General features: G+C 29.5%; 1 protein-coding gene across 9 annotated transcripts; it reads left to right on the top strand.

Moving 5' to 3' along the window:
- Nucleotides 1-7,931: 7,931 nt before the first annotated feature.
- LOC150027719 (CBL-interacting serine/threonine-protein kinase 9-like) lies at nucleotides 7,932-14,975 on the top strand. Of its 9 annotated transcripts, XR_016520884.1 has the most exons (16): nucleotides 8,180-8,661; nucleotides 10,187-10,258; nucleotides 10,780-10,887; nucleotides 11,001-11,075; nucleotides 11,450-11,503; nucleotides 11,617-11,742; nucleotides 11,978-12,067; nucleotides 12,191-12,313; nucleotides 12,402-12,509; nucleotides 12,729-12,766; nucleotides 12,956-13,053; nucleotides 13,151-13,267; nucleotides 13,387-13,443; nucleotides 14,413-14,487; nucleotides 14,572-14,643; nucleotides 14,730-14,975. XR_016520884.1 is itself a non-coding variant. In XM_090302144.1 (14 exons), exons 1-13 carry the CDS (start codon nucleotides 8,422-8,424, stop codon nucleotides 14,632-14,634), a joined length of 1,308 nt encoding a protein of 435 aa, XP_090158270.1. In that variant the 5' UTR covers nucleotides 7,932-8,421; the 3' UTR covers nucleotides 14,635-14,643; nucleotides 14,730-14,975. The 9 variants fall into 9 exon arrangements, 3 of the variants coding, with proteins under 3 accessions (XP_090158270.1, XP_090158271.1, XP_090158272.1); XR_016520887.1 differs by lacking the exon at nucleotides 12,729-12,766 and having other exon boundaries at nucleotides 8,133-8,661; nucleotides 10,159-10,258; XR_016520883.1 differs by lacking the exon at nucleotides 12,956-13,053.
- Nucleotides 14,976-18,293: the final 3,318 nt, after the last annotated feature.

Raw genomic sequence — 18,293 nt, forward strand, 5'->3', positions numbered from 1 at the left:
GCCCACACGAACCAAAACCCAAGTCAACCTATAAAAGGAACTTCTGAAAGGGGGAAAGGTACGTTTTCATAATATCAGATAGACTAAACTAAACACTAGCACTGACTTGAGCGTCAGAGTGCAATCGCAGGTACCCCGCCGACCGGACGAACGAGTGTAGGAAAGAAGAAGGACTTGGAGAATTAGGTAGCTGCTGGCACGAAGACAATTGTGTATCGACGTGGATCAACATTACTCTGACCCTGACATCCACACAGATACACAACCCATATAAAAAAGTTAAAAAATTGTATAAATAAAAAATTAAAACTATAAACATACATATGCTACCAGCAATAAGCATATGTATTTTCCAAATATGGGTAGCAGCAATAGGACCTAATACTCGAATTATAAATCAAGTCTCCGGTCCCAAAATTGTTCTTTGTCCTATAAAAAAAATTATCTTCCTAATTTTCCTCAACAAATTTCTGTAAGTATTATTACTATTGTTACAACTTGTATTCAACAAAGTAATTTTGCTGCAATATCTATAAATATGCTCCATTCAAAGCATGGTTATGTTCACCAAATACTCTTATTTTCTTCAGTATTTTGTAGATAAGAGACATATCATAAGTATCAAATTGTGTGTTGGATTTATATAATCGAAGATTTTCTAGTTTTCAACTTCTTTTTTTATCAGAAAAATGAAAAAATTAAATTAAGATATTTCAAGATTATACAAAGCCAACCATAGAGAATTCTCAAAAATTGAGAATAGTATCTGAGAATTTTTTTTTATCAATAAATAATAAATTAAAATTAATAAGAATATTTCAGAGATGAATATAAAAAAACAACCGACAAACATAAACAATCCCCAATTCAATTCAAACTAGAAATATATTATAAGTACTTCTTTTATATATATATATATATATATATATATATTATTCTTTTGATCCATAAAAAAAAAAAAAAGATTTTAAACTTTTTATTGTATTTATCCTAATTAAAGTTAGTCTATCCAATAGTTTGAAACAAACAATCTAAAGACAAGTTGCAAAAGGAGTAGAATTCGAAATGGATATATTCTCTTTGCAACACTTGATATAAATGGATATATTCTCTTTGCAAGACTTGATATTAATGGATATATTCTCCATCTAGTTGAGGCACAAATTGCTAAAATGTGATATTACCATAACTTTGCATAAACCAGAAAAGAATTGGATTCCTCTGCTTGCATGTATATATACTTGGGTGAGTTAGAAGGTAACCCTAAGGCCATTCACAAAACAAGTTGAGTTGCAGAGAGAAGATCATCATCAGAATGGGAGACTTGATGCAGAGAATCATGGAACTGATTCAGGCTGAGCAAGCAGGGAAAGGCTCATCAAACAATGGTACTTCAAACGCCTTCAACAACCATGGCAGTGGCCCCCAGGACTTCAAGGGTGCAACCATCAACAGTGGCCAAAATGCTGGGAATCGTAACAGGATTAACCACTCTGAGCACTTCGATGAACAGGTTTTCAATAATTCTGGTACTTTCAACGGTAACGGTAACGGTGGCACTATCAAGGGTGGCTTCAATGCCTCAAAAAACAACCACTATGTTCCACGTTATTACTAGTTATTTTATCTGTGTTTGATAAAAGGGGCAACATGCATGATCTACTACATGTTCATGTTCTGTTGTGTTATAAACCCTAAACCCATAAATAATGTAGAGTTATCACTCTTATGGTCTATTTAATATATCTATTATCTTAATCCCAATATATATCTTCTTCTTCTTCTTTACATGCTTTCAATTTCGGATTCAGAATATTAGGTTTCTATTATTCAGTTTACAGAATAAATTCATCTGTTGAAAATTCTCTTATAATGATTATTTTTTAACACACTCTATTTTTAAAAGTGTATAAATTGGCAAGAGCTTGAAAACCAACTTAAAGACTTAAGTTAAAATGATTTTAAGAAAATTTAATAAAACTAAGATTAAATAGAAATTGTAAATTACTGCAGATTAATATATTATGAAACAAATAAAAGTAAAACTTGCAATACCCCGAAAAACATCTAACTATTTAAATACATGTTCTACTTATTTCTATACAAACTTAGAGTTTTGCAAAATATTTCTATTACAAGATTATGACTTATAGAAATACAAATATTTACATATTCGTAGTTCAGAATAAAACTTTGAAACCTTTAAGACTCTCCTGTACCTGTATGATCATCTGCTCGTGTACATAGTACCGTCATCGCAATTCAAACACAACACGAAAAGCAAGAGTAAGCTAGTGAAAATAAAATTTTATAATATACGTAATTAAATTAAAAGAGAAAATCAAATTACATGATCAATTTCTCAATTATTCAATTTTCTTCAAATTCTAACATAAAACAATCACATAAATCTCACGTGGATCTACACATCCAGAATATTCAACAAACCACATCTTCTGGAAGAATCGTATTAAGTAAGTCCTACCAGAGACTAACACCTGATCCAAAGATTACCAGCGAATCCAATAGAAAGGATCAGGGTAAGTTCAATACAACTCAAGTTGTGCATTTCATATGTCACGGTGTGCATGAACCCCCATCAGACTACCTGATATCTTAGTCTATGTGACTTAGATCATCAGTGAAGCTCAGATATCTTTGTTACCATATAGGCATCAATACTTAATACACAGCAAACATCAGTCCATACATTATCCCAAATGTATGAATTCAATTCCACATCATTTCATCATACAATATCATTCCAAACACGATCCACAACATTCAAAAGCGTAATTAACATAAAAAAACAACATTGAATATTAAACCATCAAAATCTAATATGTTTACAAATTTAAATAATATATAAACAAACAACACAATATATAAACACACAACATCCCTGCAAGAGAAATTGAATATTGGGACCACGTCCCTTCCTTATTCAGATCTTCTATCCTAGGGTGCTATTAAAAATTAAATTTAGTTTCTCTTACCATAATTGTTTGCTTTCCAAGCAACTTCTAGAATTTTTATTCCTCACAGTCTGGATAAGCTTCAAGATTTATGGGCCTAATGCAAGTTATCCAAATAGAATAAAAATTCAGTATATAATAGAATAAGTTGAGAAGATTAAACTTCTTAACTGACCCCACCAAGATTGATGACTAAATTCTAAGGAAAAATATATAACAAAAGATTTTTAGAGTAAAAATGAATTTACTCTGTTTGAAAATCTGATCGGATAGAAATTTTCCTTAACTCGCCAGCTACAACGCGGTCCGATCAGATTCTAAAATAGATGAAGATTGAGAGAGAAAATTAAGAGAGAAGGGAGAAATCTAGAGAGAAATGGAGATAAGGAAGAAAGAAACCGTGTGTGATGTCTTTGTGTTTGTGTTTAAAAAAACGCTGTTACAAATATTATTTAATTTTTTTTTCAAATTCTTCTCAACTAATTTGAAGTACATATTCTTTTATTTTTTTAATAAGATTTTAGGAAATTTTATTGAATTCCTTTATTAATTAGTTTTAGTTTTTTTTTTCAATTTTAACATTGATCCTTACAAATGATTTAATCTCTTTAACAAAACAACCATCATTCGTAAATTAATTAAATTAATCTAGCTAGTAAGAAGTTGTCAATTTTGTTAAGTATTGTGAAATATTTTTAGAAAAAATTCCCTTAAACTTTTTTTACTACTTATACAATCTCGTATGATTGTTAAGGACATGACAGCATAATCATTATTTCTGTTGAAATTTATAAAAGACGTTTTTTAAGGATAAAAAGTTCTCCTTCCCTACCAAATCATCTACAGTTTTATCATTGCAATTTGTTCAAAAATAAATTATCTCATTTTGAAAATTATATCTACTTTCATTATTCTTTTTCCTAATTTGCTCTTATGACTTCAATCTTAATGAATCTTGAATACGTGTATCTATTAATTGTTCAACTACCACAAATAAAGAAATAGGAAGAAGGAATAAAATCAAAATACAAAGAGTAGTTGACAATACATAAACTATCATAGATAAAAAAAATTATATAAGAAATCAGAAAAAATATATCTTGAAGAAATTATTAATTTATTTACAGAAAATTACCGATTAATTTGTGGTAATCGATAATTTTTAATTATTGATGAATTTTATCGATGATATTAATTTATGCTCAATTACTAAATGATTTTATATAGATATGAAAAATAAAAAAAATATATAATATTTTTGTTTATCCGTCAAAATGTGAATTAAGAGTTATATAATAATATTATTAATTAAATTAATAATGATATTTATGATAATAAAAATAAAAATAATCTTTAAAAAATTATAATAATTATAATAATTTTCTTAATATTAATAATAATTTATAATAAAATTTATAATAAAGTCGTGCCAAATTGGCACGACTTCAAATTGACGTGTCAAAGTCGTGACAATTTGGCACAACTTCTACATATGAAGTCATGGCAAGTTGGCACGACTTGCCTCATTTTTGTATATTTTTTAAACGAACCCCATTTTGGTAATAAAGCAAAAAAAATAATCCCACAATGGTAAAAAAACTCCTAAAATATCCCTTTTAATTTCATTTAATTCTTTACTTATAAAAAATAATATTTTTTTATGACTAAATCCTCAATATATACACAATCATGAAAAGATTTAGTTCTATGATTGTTGTTTTAGACATCCTTCATTTCTTGTTATAAAAACTTTTATTTCCCTTTTTTTTTAAGGAATTGAATTCAAATATGCAAAATCTTTATTGTGAGGTTTGTGAATTGACAAACATGTTATGTTATGTTATCTCCTACTTAAAATAAAATAAGTTTTCCTACTTAAAATAAAATAAGTTCTAATTGAGTTTATCTAATTCATACTAATGTGTGGGGTCCCTTTAATAATTCAAATATTTCAGGAACTAAATGATTTATTACTTTTTTGATAATTACAAAGGTAACACGACTTTTCTCAAAAAAAATAATATGAGGTTAGTTTTGTTGTTATGCAATTTATATCACTAATTAAAAATCAATTTGGTGTGGATATTAAGAAATTTAAGCATGATAATGCTAAATATTATTTTAATCATAAATTAGAATATTTTTTTTCAAAATGAAGGGATAATTCATGAATCCTCATTTGTTTATACACCCCAACAAAATGGAATTTCTAAATAAAAAAATGGACATCTTTTAGAATAAATTAGAGCACTTCTCTTTCAAAATAATCCTCCAAAATTATCCATGTTCATAAACAGCATAGGGTAAAACTTGATCCAAGAACACTTAAATGTAGGTATGCAAAGGTCAACATGATCGCCGGTTGATGAAGCGGCGTTCTATCAACATGATCGCCGAGCGATGAAACGGCGTTCCCCATATGTGTAGTCGGTGGTCGCCGTAGGTATGCAAAGGTCAACATGATCGCCGGTTGTGTGTAGTCAGAGGTTGTTGTAGCTATACAAGGTCAACATGATCGCCGGTCGATCTCCATGTGTGTAGTCGGTGGTCGCCGTAGGTATGAAAATGTCAACATGATTGCCGGTTGATGAAGCGGCGCTCTGTCAACATGATCGCCTATCGATGAAACGGCGTTCTCCATATGTGTAGTCGGTGGTCGCCGTAGGTATGCAAAGGTCAACATGATCGCCGGTTGTGTGTAGTCGGAGGTTGTTGTAGTTATACAAGGTCAACATGTGTAGTCGGTGGTCGCCGATGTTGGTTATTTTTTGTTGGGGATGATTTTCTCACTTTAAGGTTGGTCTACCCCAACCATAAAGGAGAGTTTCGTTTGTGGATGACTTAGGAAGTCCACTTCTGGTTTTGTATATGGGTTGGGATACCCCTGAAGTATCCTCTTTAATTTTATTTATTCATTGCTGATAAAGAAAAAACACTTAAATGTATTTTATTAGAGTAAAAAAGGGTATAAGTGTTTTCATCCTTGTTTCAAAAAAATTGTCTTAAGAGATACCATTTTCAATAAACAAGTTACCATCCTCGTCTTTAGAGGAGGATTTAAGAGAAGATGATGAGCCTCTGAATGATTTTATATTTCCTAAGAATAATACCATTGAAACTGAAATTGTTGAGAGGGAAAGAGTGGTATCTTCCTAGAGCGATTCTATTAGATCACATGATGTTGAATACACCTATAGAGGAAAAAGTTATTCCAGGATCTAAACATGTCCAAGAGTTCAATCGTTTACCACTGTAAAAAGTAAATATATATGAACTTATAAACTTTAATTCCACTAACCATGATAAATTTTCTTGTAACGAGCCAATAGGAGAGAACTTAGATCTTCCAATATAAAAAGAACTAGAGTTGTGACTAAACTTGTTTATCCTTTAACATACTATTTATCATTTGAAAAATTCTCTCCTTCATGTAAAACCTCTCTCAAAAGTCTAAACACTACAATTATAAATTCTTTTTATTTGGGTCATTAATTGATAGGAAATGGAAATAGACCATGGATTCAGAAATGGAGGCATCAAAGAAGAATAATACTTGAAAGTTAGTCACTCTACCACCTAGTAAAAACATGGATGCAAATGAATTTATACAGAAAAATACAAAGCTAATGGAACTATTGAAAGGTACAAGGCTAGACTGGTGGAAAAAATGATTCACTCAAATATATGGAGTGACTACTTGGAGACTTTTGCACCAATTCTAAAAATGAGCATGGTTAGAGTTATTTTTTTCTTAGGAGCAAAACATAAATTTGCAATAATTTGATATAAAAAAATATTAGATAATTAGGTAACATAACATATTGATGATGTATTGATGATAATGTGTGTAATTCATTTAGATCATCATTCAATTTTAAGTGAACATTAAGTTAACCTTTTTTATCAACAAAATAATGTTAACTTTTTTTATCAACAAAATCATTTAAATATAGAAAGAAGTACATAAAATGTTTCAATCCTTTTAAAAAAAAGTCGTCTTTTTATTAACAATAAGAAATAAAATTAAATTAAAAAAAAAGTCGTATATACATGACAACACAAGCTCCTTACTTTTGTCCTCATATTAAACTTATCTTTCAGATATAATGTATGTTCTAATAATTCTTCATAGCTTACACATCATATGAAGCCAACAACACACGTAATATATTTTAATAATAGTGAACATGTTTTTAAACCCCACATTCAATTATTGAGATTACATTTAAAAATAAGAAGTGGTTGATTAAGTTGGTTCTCCTTTGTAATACTCATGTTGTCATGTAGTTCCTTGGTTTATATGCTTCATTTATGCAATTCATTTTGACAGTGATACATCACCTACACTCATATATGAGTCATGCATCCATACTTTGACAACAAGCATTATAGGTCCCAAAACTTCAACCCAAAACTTATGCCTCTTGTTTCAACATATTCCATCTATCTCAATATTAACCCCTTCCATCAAATTTGAAATAGTTTACAGTGAAGTCATATATGAAATACATAGTTGCACAAAGAGTAAGGAGGAGTAGCCTTAGGTTTTTGTATATGGGTTGGGATACCCCTGAAATATCCCTTTTAATTCAATTTATTCATTGCTGATAAAAAAAAAATGTTGCACAAAGATCTCCCATTATACACATACACATTTGGCTATTATTAAATTGGCTAGAAAACAAATTAAATTGTTTTTTTTATTTCTTCCCTTTATGCGTCGGTCATGGCCCACACTAGTTTTTTTTTAAAATTTGCGTCAATATCTGATATAATTTTGCGTGGACCTAGCCGACGCATAAGCGAAATTTAAATTATGTGTCGGTTTTATCCAAACATATGCGTCTGTTTTGCGTCCATCTAGATTCTGCGTGTTGCGTCCTTTTCAAGATGCGTTCATCTTTCTGACCCCGCTACTTGCCTTTTGCTTCCATCCGTTTTTAACTTTTGCGTCCGTGGCTCATACAAAATCGATGTTTTCTTGTAGTGTAAATTTAGAAAAAATTTAATTAACTAACTAGAACCATGTTTTAAGCAAAACTAGTGAGAAAATCTTTTCAAATCCACCTTGTCATTTCTAAATATGATTGTGTTTCTTAACAATAAGATGCTTTTTATTTCTGATTTAATTTAATTTAATTTCTTAAATGAAATCACACACACTTTCAAACGTGGAATTATCGCGTTGAGGGAAAACCCAGAGTGAATGAGTGAGAGACACAACCTGTTCAGTGGGACCTTCTGCACTTTTCCCTTTACCCTTTTTTCCCCCATACATATCTCCTTTGCTTGCACCCCATTGGTACTCTCAGCTTCTCACCACTAAGACAAAACCAAGTGCAATCATTCCAAGTTTCAAGCAACTGATTAAACACGTAGGAGCTTCATGTACACATAAATAACAGATGAGGAAAGGGATAAGAAAAGAGCATAGGAAGAGAGAAAAATGAGTGTGAAGGTAGCAAAAGATGGGATGGTGGTTGGGAAATACGAGTTGGGAAAAACGATCGGAGAGGGAAGCTTTGCGAAGGTGAAGTTGGCGAGAAACGTGAAGAGCGGGAACAAGGTTGCCATCAAAATCCTGGACCGTAAACATGTCCTCCGCCACAACATGATGGAACAGCTCCAGCGAGAAATATCAACCATGAAACTCATCAATCACCCAAACGTTGCTAAAATATTTGAGGTCACTACCCTACACCATACTCTTATATTATACACTCCTTCGTAAGTATATTACGTGATTCTTATTTATTTATTATTGTTCATTAAAAAAACACTTCTTTGTATATTATCTCTTTTAACATCTAGTTTTTTTCTATTGTTGTTAAAAATGTCTTCCTAGATGATATTATTTTTTTTATAAATCATATTTATTATTTTTTTTTCTTATAACAAAAAAACATCTAGTTTTTCATTAATTAAATTCATTCAAAATTATAAAATTCATTTTTCAATTATGTTTATAGAATAAGTTGGATGATTTAAATAGTAACTGAAATTAAGTAATTTTTTTTCTAAAGAATAACTTGATTTCCTCAATCTTAAAATTTATATCTTATGATTTTGTCAACAAGTGTTTTTTTTCTTTGTGTAAACATTGATTTTTTTTATTGCATCCAAAAAAAACTATTTATCTTAAAATAAATTTTTAGTAAGCTTAATCCAACAAAAATTGATTTTGATTATAATAAATTAATTATATATGCTCAATTATTAAAATGATTTAGTTTTGTAACTCTCTCAAACTCATCCTATTTTTTTTTCTAAAGTAATATAAAAATTATCTGTGTACTCCACACCTCAAATTTATTATACACTTAACTAGAAAAAAATAGAAAAAATATAAAAATAATAAATAGGTGTGTTGAGAGAACATTTCTTTAACAAACTATTTTTAGTATATTTTTTATTAATTAAAATTTATTAAAAGCTATGAAACCACGAAAGAGATTTATGAAATAAAATGTAAAATTTACGAGATTATTAGTTTTGTAATAAATTTTAATCAATTTTTTTTTCTTAAAAGAACGTGTTTCTAGTGTTTCTGATAAATAATATAATATAAAAAGTACTCGTAAAGTACTTAAAAAAATACTAAATATGGTGACTCCAAAGAGCATGTGCATGAATACAAAAAGAACAAAAAGCGTCACACTATCCAATGAAACTTACTCTACACGTGATACTGTCGAAATAGCTAAAAGTTTCAAACAGTTTCTGTAATTTCAAAGTTAGATGGAATCATCACTACATACAACCATGCTGACACAACAAGTTCATGTGAAAATTGATGATTTTTGTAAATCGGATTCTAAATTGTTGAACTCACTATGAACTTCCACAACTGATCTGGTTTAGTTGATAAACTGTTCAACGTTAATTAATACAAATCATTTCATGGTCCTGAGGGAACTTTAGTCTCTTTAGAAAGCAACTTGTAACCACACACCACTCTCTTTTTTTTCTTTAATTAACGTTTTTGGCTCTTCTGAAAACTCTTTCTATGAAACTGATTTTCAACTAGAGTTTTATCACGCTTCTCATGTAAAAATGTGTGCTTCTAAACATAGATAGATAGGCATATATATTGTAATTAGCTAGATTACATGAGTTGCAAATGGTGGATATAATGTAACTAATGTTTTCTCATTCTTTGAATCCACTGCATCACTTTATTCAGTCAATATATGTCCTTTATTAAAGGATAGGTGATGGCTAGCAAAACAAAGATTTACATTGTTCTGGAGTTACTTGATGGGGGAGAGCTATTTGACAAAATAGTAAGTCTTATTTACTCTATTTTTTTAGATACCTATGTTGGTCTTTTTTTTATTATTTGGTGTTATCATTTCTCACATTCATGTACTTTAATGTGTTTGGTGTTTTTGAAAATTTCTGAATTGTTTTGTTAAGTGATATTTAACAACATCGGAATAAACATATTTTTAAAAGAAAAATGAATTTCGAAATTTGATTCAACTGAAAGTCTGTTCTTGGGTTACTTCGAAAATTCCTTCAGTTTATTTCTCCTTTTCAGATTGGTGTCTTGATCATTTGTTTTGCATATTTTTGATTAAAAACAAGTGATTTATTCTAGATTGAAAAAATGTTTCTTTCTACTGTTACGAGGGATTATTGTTTTTGTTTGGATAATTGTGGACTAGATGTTCCATATGTATAATTATGTATAAGTATAGTAACACTTCGAAAGTAGTTTTTATTTATTTACTTTTTATTAGCAATTAAAAAATATTTCTGGATTTGATACATATAATTCTTGGAATGCTTCTTTGATTTCTAGGCTGCAAAGGGGAGACTTAAAGAAGATGAAGCTAGAACTTATTTCCAACAACTTATTAATGCTGTTGACTACTGCCATAGTAGAGGCGTGTATCACAGAGATCTGAAGGTCTTTCAACTCCTTAATCTTCTCTCTCAAGCACCGTTACTTTTAAATATAGATTGATATAGGATTCATCAGGATTTTAATTATTTTATGGTCATCTTCATTGTATTTTGCAGCCTGAGAATCTTCTTCTGGACTCGAACAGTGTTCTTAAAGTTTCAGATTTTGGATTGAGTACGTACTCGCAGAAAGTAAGATAATTTCTTCCATACTAAGTTGATGCACGTTTCATGTTATTTGTCCTTTTACTTAGACACTATCCAAAGTTACAAAAAAAAATCTTTAATCTTAATAGCATCTCAGGTCTCACTAGAATTCTTGACAATCCATAAATGGTGCTGTGATTGTTTCTCTTAGAATTTACATACCTCGCATGATTCGTGTGCAGATCATAAATAGTTACAAGGCTTATATCAGTCAAGTTTTCAGGTTTTGATTGTTTTGTAGAAGAAATAGCTTGGTGCTTTGAAAATATCTGATTTTACTTTTCACTTCAGCTATTTAGTTTAGATTCACTTGCATGTGACCTTTGGCCTCACTTTCCTCAAATTCTTATATAATGCAGGACGATGAACTGCTCCACACTGCATGTGGAACCCCACATTATGTTGCTCCTGAGGTATCTACTTTAGGACTTAACTCTTGACATGGTGAATGACATTGTAAACTACATTGGTCTTAAGTCCCTCAAACTTGCAGTAAATGGTATATGTTATGTGCCATTTGTATCAGGTGATTCATAATAGAGGCTATGCTGGTTCAACATCTGACATCTGGTCTTGTGGAGTCATTCTCTTTGTACTTATGGCTGGGTTCTTGCCCTTTGATGGCCCAACTCATATGGCTCTGTTCAGGAAAGTGAGTGATTTGAGATTTTTATTACCTATGACATGAGAATGTATCATTATTTATACAAGTCCAAATCTATAAACACTATTATATTTGGGAAAACATTACTTCAGAACTTCAAAAACTTCAAAAAGAGACCAGTTTACAATTGTAATTTGATCTATACAATTTTAAAATTGTTCAATTTCAATCAGTTTGTAATTTGGTGAATGGTTTTCAACATATGAATACTCTGATATTTCAGATTATCAAGGCAGAATTCTCTTGTCCATCATGGTTTCCACCACAGGCAAAGGCACTGCTGAAACGCATTCTAGACCCAAACCCTCGAACGGTTAGCTTTGAATGTTTGTTTCATTTCCTATTGGGCCATTTCTATTGTATTTTTATGATTCTGTTTGTAGCCAATTGCTTCCTGTAATGTACCCTTCAAGTTCTTTTGTTTGCTTTTTTGCAGAGGATAAAAATTCCTGAGCTCTTAAAAGACGAGTGGTTCAAGAAAGGATACAAACCAACATGTTTCAGTGAGGAAGAGGACCTAAGTTTAGATGATGTAGCCGTCGCTTTCAACGAGTCTAATGTACTCATTTTTAGCCAACGTTTGTAGTCAACTTCTTCTTTCATCCATGTGGAAATTCTGCTGCTTATTCATTCACTTTGGTTTGTAGAAAAATCTAGGGACAGAAAAGAAAGTGAAACCCGTCCACATTAATGCTTTTGAGTTCATTTCTAGATCACAAAGTTTCAATCTTGACAACTTGCTCGAGATGCAAACGGTATGTCAGAATGCTTTGTTCTTTGGTCATGTTGACGTTTTTATGCATCTCTTAGCTTTTTTTAATGTTGTTTTAAAATCACCAGCTGTCAGTTTCCATGAAATTTAACTAACCACCTGTGATAATTTGTGGACTACGATGTCGGTCAATTCTTTCTCCCTTCGAATGAACTCCTTGCACTCTTTCCGCCTCTTTACTCCTCGTCTCCGTGTACTCCAGACTTTGATGGTACCTACAAAAGGCATTCCGATGTTCAAGTGAGATTTCGGTATTCGGCACTCGACGTATTTAGTAATAAATGATGACGTACCTGATTCTTGAAATTTTTGTCTATTTATATGATTATCATGGATCATTTGTTATTGGATCAGATTAAGGATATGGACCGTGATTAAGAATGTATTATCTAGTATTTAGTTGTTGATTAGTCTTGCTAATCTTCTTAGGGTACTCTCACGTTGTTCGGCGACCGCATTCCATCCGGTCGTCCTAACCGGTACAGGATAAATTTGTGTTCTATTTCTTAATCAGATCTAAATTCAAGGTAGTAGTTTGTTCATTGCATGAAGAGGACGATAAAATGTTATTCCTTCTGGTTGATGCTTGTTGTTTCTTCTGATTTTTGTGTCTCGACCCTGTAGGATGAAGTGCAGCAAGAAACCTGTTTTACTTCACAGTGCCCTGCAAATGAAATTATGTGCAAAATCGAGGAAGCAGCCAAGCCACTGGGGTTTATTGTACAAAAGAAAAATTATAAGGTAACAGTGATTCTCTTCAATTTTACTATGCATTTCACATTGGTCTGTATTGTCTATTTCCTAAGAGCTGTTACTTTGTAGTGCTGTAGAGTATTGTTACTTATATTTAAATACTGCAGATGAAGCTGCAAGGTGACCACAATGGGAGGAAGGGTCACCTTTCAGTGGCTACTGAGGTACTGAAACATTTATTTAGGAAAAAGCTTTTTTTGTTTCTGTTTGTTGCTTGTGGTCATATGACAAATTTTCTGTCCCTTTTTCTTGTCTCTGATTAAAGGAGGGCAGGTCAGAACAAAAATTTGTCTCTCCCTCTTAAATGCCAATAACTTCTTTCATTCTGATGAGTTATTAACATTCAATTAGGAGATAAGATAAAAGATCTGAATCCGTAGTCACAAGACCACAAATTGGTTATGAATGATTCCAGTTTTCTTTACCTAAATCATCTCATTTCACAGAAATTGATCAATTCTGGTCTGACATGACTTTTAGTCTGGCTTTAAAGTGACAGTAATTTATATGACAACGGGAGATCTAAAGGCAGTACACTTTTTTACAATAATTATTTGATTCCAACTCTGGATCAACTTTTGCCTAACCGTAGCATATTGACTCTAAAGTATCTAATAATATTTTGAACATAAATTGAAGTAATTTTGTTCGAAATTTCACGATTAGAGATAATAACATTTCATAATTTATAAGTGGGTGTAGATCTTATCTTATAAGCTGATTTTATTAGGTTGAGTTAACTTTAAAGTTCACTAAGTTTAAAGTTCACTTCTTAATATAGTATCAAAGTCATTTAGAACCTATACAAACCTTAAAAGCCGATTGATTTTATAAGGTTGAATTAGTTTATAGCTCATTTTTTAATATGGTATTAGAAATATTTAAAGTCTATCTATCGATCACCATAATGTATAATCTTACGTATTTGTTGGAGAAATTTCACGTCGATCAGAGATTGAAATATTTAATAATATATAAGTAAGTGCAAACCTCATCTTATAAGATTGAATTAAGCTTAACGTCCAGTGGTTCAACCTTTTAATCACAATGTGTGAGAAGAACATATGATAATAGATTTTCGTTGGCCTTCTTTCCAAGGTTCTCTGACCCGAATTGATTGTGTTTGTCCTCAGGTTTTCGAAGTGGCTCCCTCAGTGCACATGGTGGAGCTGAGAAAGACAGGGGGTGATACACTAGAGTTTCATAAGGCATGTGAAAGTTCCTACTAAGTACTACATTCCTTTGCTTTTCAAGTAAAATATGATGACACCCTCTTTGGTTTATATATGCAGTTCTTCAAAATCTTCTCGTCAGGGTTGCAAGACATTGTGTGGCATACTGAAGGAAAAAAATGAAGCTTTAAGGTATTTAATGTAACATTTCTTTAATAGGGTCACTTCTTCAATGATTTGTTTCATTAATTCATAACTCGGTTGTGTTCTGTTTCTAGTGCCATTATCATCCTGCAGTTCATGGAACACTAGTGCTTTGCAAAATCCTTGGAAGTGTCTGGTTGAGAAAAGCAGAGTCTATATGGTTAAATGATGTTGTTTCTTCATCTTAGAGTAGAATGTAAATAGGGAGAAATTAGTAGAAGTAGGATTATCTTAGAGTGTGTATAATACTTGCACTTAGATTTGGGTTATCTGTGTTTATTAAAACTACTGCACATAATTCTAACCATAAAAGTATGCAATACTCTTCTTCACATTTTTTACAATATTTTCTATAATTTGTTAAGGATCTTAATTACTGAAACTCATTGAAATGTGTAATTTTAATAAATAAATAAATTGTGTCAAGTTGATTCATTTATTTTGTTTATTATTTATTATTAGAGTGACGAAATTAAGTGACTAATTAAATTTTCAACTCTTAAAAAAAATACTATATATTCCTATTTTTTTATATAAATCATTTTCACTTTCACATCTATATTGTCAATAACTCAAGAAGATCACTAATGAAATTGGAATTCTTACAAAGAAAATTTGGACTTAATATTGACGGAAAGCTTACACAAATGACAAATAGACTACGTAAAATTGTGATTATCGAATATCTTGTGTTGATAAAATTATTCATGATTTTCTTTACGTTGAGTTTTTGATATTAGATAATACTAATGTCGGCTAAACTTATATTGAGATAAATATTAAATTGAATAGATTTGTAATTTTTAAATTTGAGACAAAGACACTAAATTAAATAAATAGATATATTATATTTGTCTCAATAACCATAATATTTTCATTAATTTTTAAGAAGTCAAAATAAAATAATATTCAATTAATTAACACCAACACACTTTTTTTTTTGCAAAAATTAAGAATAGTGTTGGTTAGAACGATGCTTAAAAATATTTATTAATAAAAATAAATAATATAATAATATCAATTACATTAATACTAATTCATTGAACAAAACATATTTAGTATTATTAGAGTGGATTAAGTCAATTCTAATATTCTTTTGAAATAATTTTTATATACACAATTTGACGCATTATACATTATTAAAAAAATATAAATATATTGTGTCGCATTACAGTTAGTTTAGCCAACTCTAAATTTTGGAAGCTACATTAGAGTTTTCTGTTAGAGTAGTGAATTATGTGTTAATTTATTCACATTACATTCATGATAATTTTTTCTTATAATTTTTAATTACTTGATTTATAGAATGTTATTTACTTTTTAAATATATTTTTCTTTGTTTTTAATTTTTTTTTCTTAAATTCAATATTTTTTAACATAGGGGAATTTAGATATTTATGAACCAACTTAACTTATTATGGTTGGATCGAACATTTATTATTAAATTAAAAATTATAATTCATAATAAGAGTATAATTGATGCATTTTATAATATATTTTTTTAATAATTATTTTAATTGAGAATGAGACTAATAACTTTAGTTTTAATACCAATTTTAAATCAAATGTTAATAAAAAAGTTATAGTTAATAAATCAAGACACAACTAATTAAGTAATATAATTAAATTATAATTTGAAGGATAATTGGTGCACTTTAAACTTACAACAATCACAACTTTGAATCACATTAAGTTAAAAATATATACTAAAAATTTGGATAAAATTGAATTTGAGTCACTTGCTCAATTTTGAGTTATCTTGAAAGTAGGTTGATCCTGTAATTATCATATTTTTTATTTTTTCATTATAAGTGTTTACTAGTCTTAACTATGTAGGTGTCATCTGAATAGTATTCGAATGATTTAGATGTTTATCTACTTAATTATATAATATAAGTTGACATTTTTATTTTTATTTTTATTTTTACTTTTTAGTATCTATATATTTTTTATAATATCACAATATTACATTCTAATTATGGTTAACATTAATTTTGGTTAACTAGTGAATATCATAATTCCATTATAATATATGTATATATAAAAGGTTGAGAGAATAAAAATATTTTGAATTGAGTATAATATATAAATGGATTGAGTTTCACACCCTAATAACAAAAAGGTGATTAAAAAAATAATGATTGCATGTGAGTAGTTAATTGGGCAAGAGAAGGTGTAGCTCATGATTATGATTGTCATTATTTTGATACACATTGATTGAATTAGTTTATAGTTGGAGAATGACAATTCATATATGAAGCTATGGACATTGTGACCCAAAAGTTTTAATCTCACTTGCTAACTCCATTGCCATGTGCTTATGAAGCTTTGTTGTATTTCATTTATGTTATTGGGGACCATTATCAACTTGCACATTTCAAACTGTCACATTCCTCCAACCAACCCACCATCTTCAAAGATAACTTGTTTTTCTCCATATAGGAATCATACACCCATCAAGTTTAAACATTTCTTTTTAAATCTATTTTTGAAGTGTGGATTTAATCAAACTTTTATAGTGAATTAAAAACTATAGGAAAATATGAAAAATAATGTGATGAATTCAAATAAGATTTCAAACTCTGAAAGTTGGAGATAGCCTTACCCTTCACTCTCTAGGGACCAGTTTCCAAATCTTGGCTTCCTTCTTTCAAGAATTAGAGATATTGTATCAAGAAAGAAAACTGGACCCACAACTCAAGAAGCTTGAAAAAAAACTATTGGAGTGTCAATTTTAAATATAATTTTTATTTATTAATATTTAAAAAAAAATTAAGATGTAGAAAAATATAATTTTTTGTAATTTTGTTGGAGATCTCAAAAACTAACATCAATTTACGATATATAAATAATGAAAATCAAATTTAAATTTAATTTGGAAAGTATATTTAAATAGAGATCATTTTCACTACAAGAAAATCAATTAAATAAAATTTAATTTTAAAAACAAAAATAATTAATCATTGCATTAATTTAGATATTATTTTAGAGACCACAATATCTAAATTTATTTTTATTATTAATAAATAATCTTTAAATTGATGGCTAATTAGCTTATTAATGTTTTAGCTACCAACTAATTAGATTATAAAGTAGGTAACTAAAATTTGTTAGCTATAATTAATTGGTAACTAAAACACTAATAAGCTAATTAGACATCAATTTAAAGATTATTTATTAATAATAAAAATAAATTTAGATATCAATAATTTGTGGTATCTAAAATAATATCTAATTTAATTAATGTAGTGACTAACTATTTTTTGTCTATAAAATTAATTTATTTATGTTTAATGATTTTTTATTAATGTTGGTAGATATTATCTTTTGTCTCTAAAATTAATAATTATTTAATACAAGTGTTTGTACATATTAAGTAAACATTTAAGAAAGACACAATATCTCCCCATTATTGTATTCTCCTTTATTAGAGTGTGTTCTCTTAGATCTTAAAGTTTATGATATGGTTTGATATTATAAACACCATTATTTGTGGTTGCAAAACTCACAGCTTCAAAGTACATGGTTTGTGGTCAACCAAATAAAAAAACAATAAAAGAGTTGAAGAAGGTCGGTGAACTACATGCACCTTATATGCATGGCTTTAGCATGTAATCCACGTTTTGTTAGGGTCCATG

This window comes from Phaseolus vulgaris, chromosome 5 (assembly GCF_051622355.1).
Source record: "Phaseolus vulgaris cultivar YP4 chromosome 5, ASM5162235v1, whole genome shotgun sequence".
NCBI classification, from domain to species: Eukaryota; Viridiplantae; Streptophyta; class Magnoliopsida; order Fabales; family Fabaceae; genus Phaseolus; species Phaseolus vulgaris.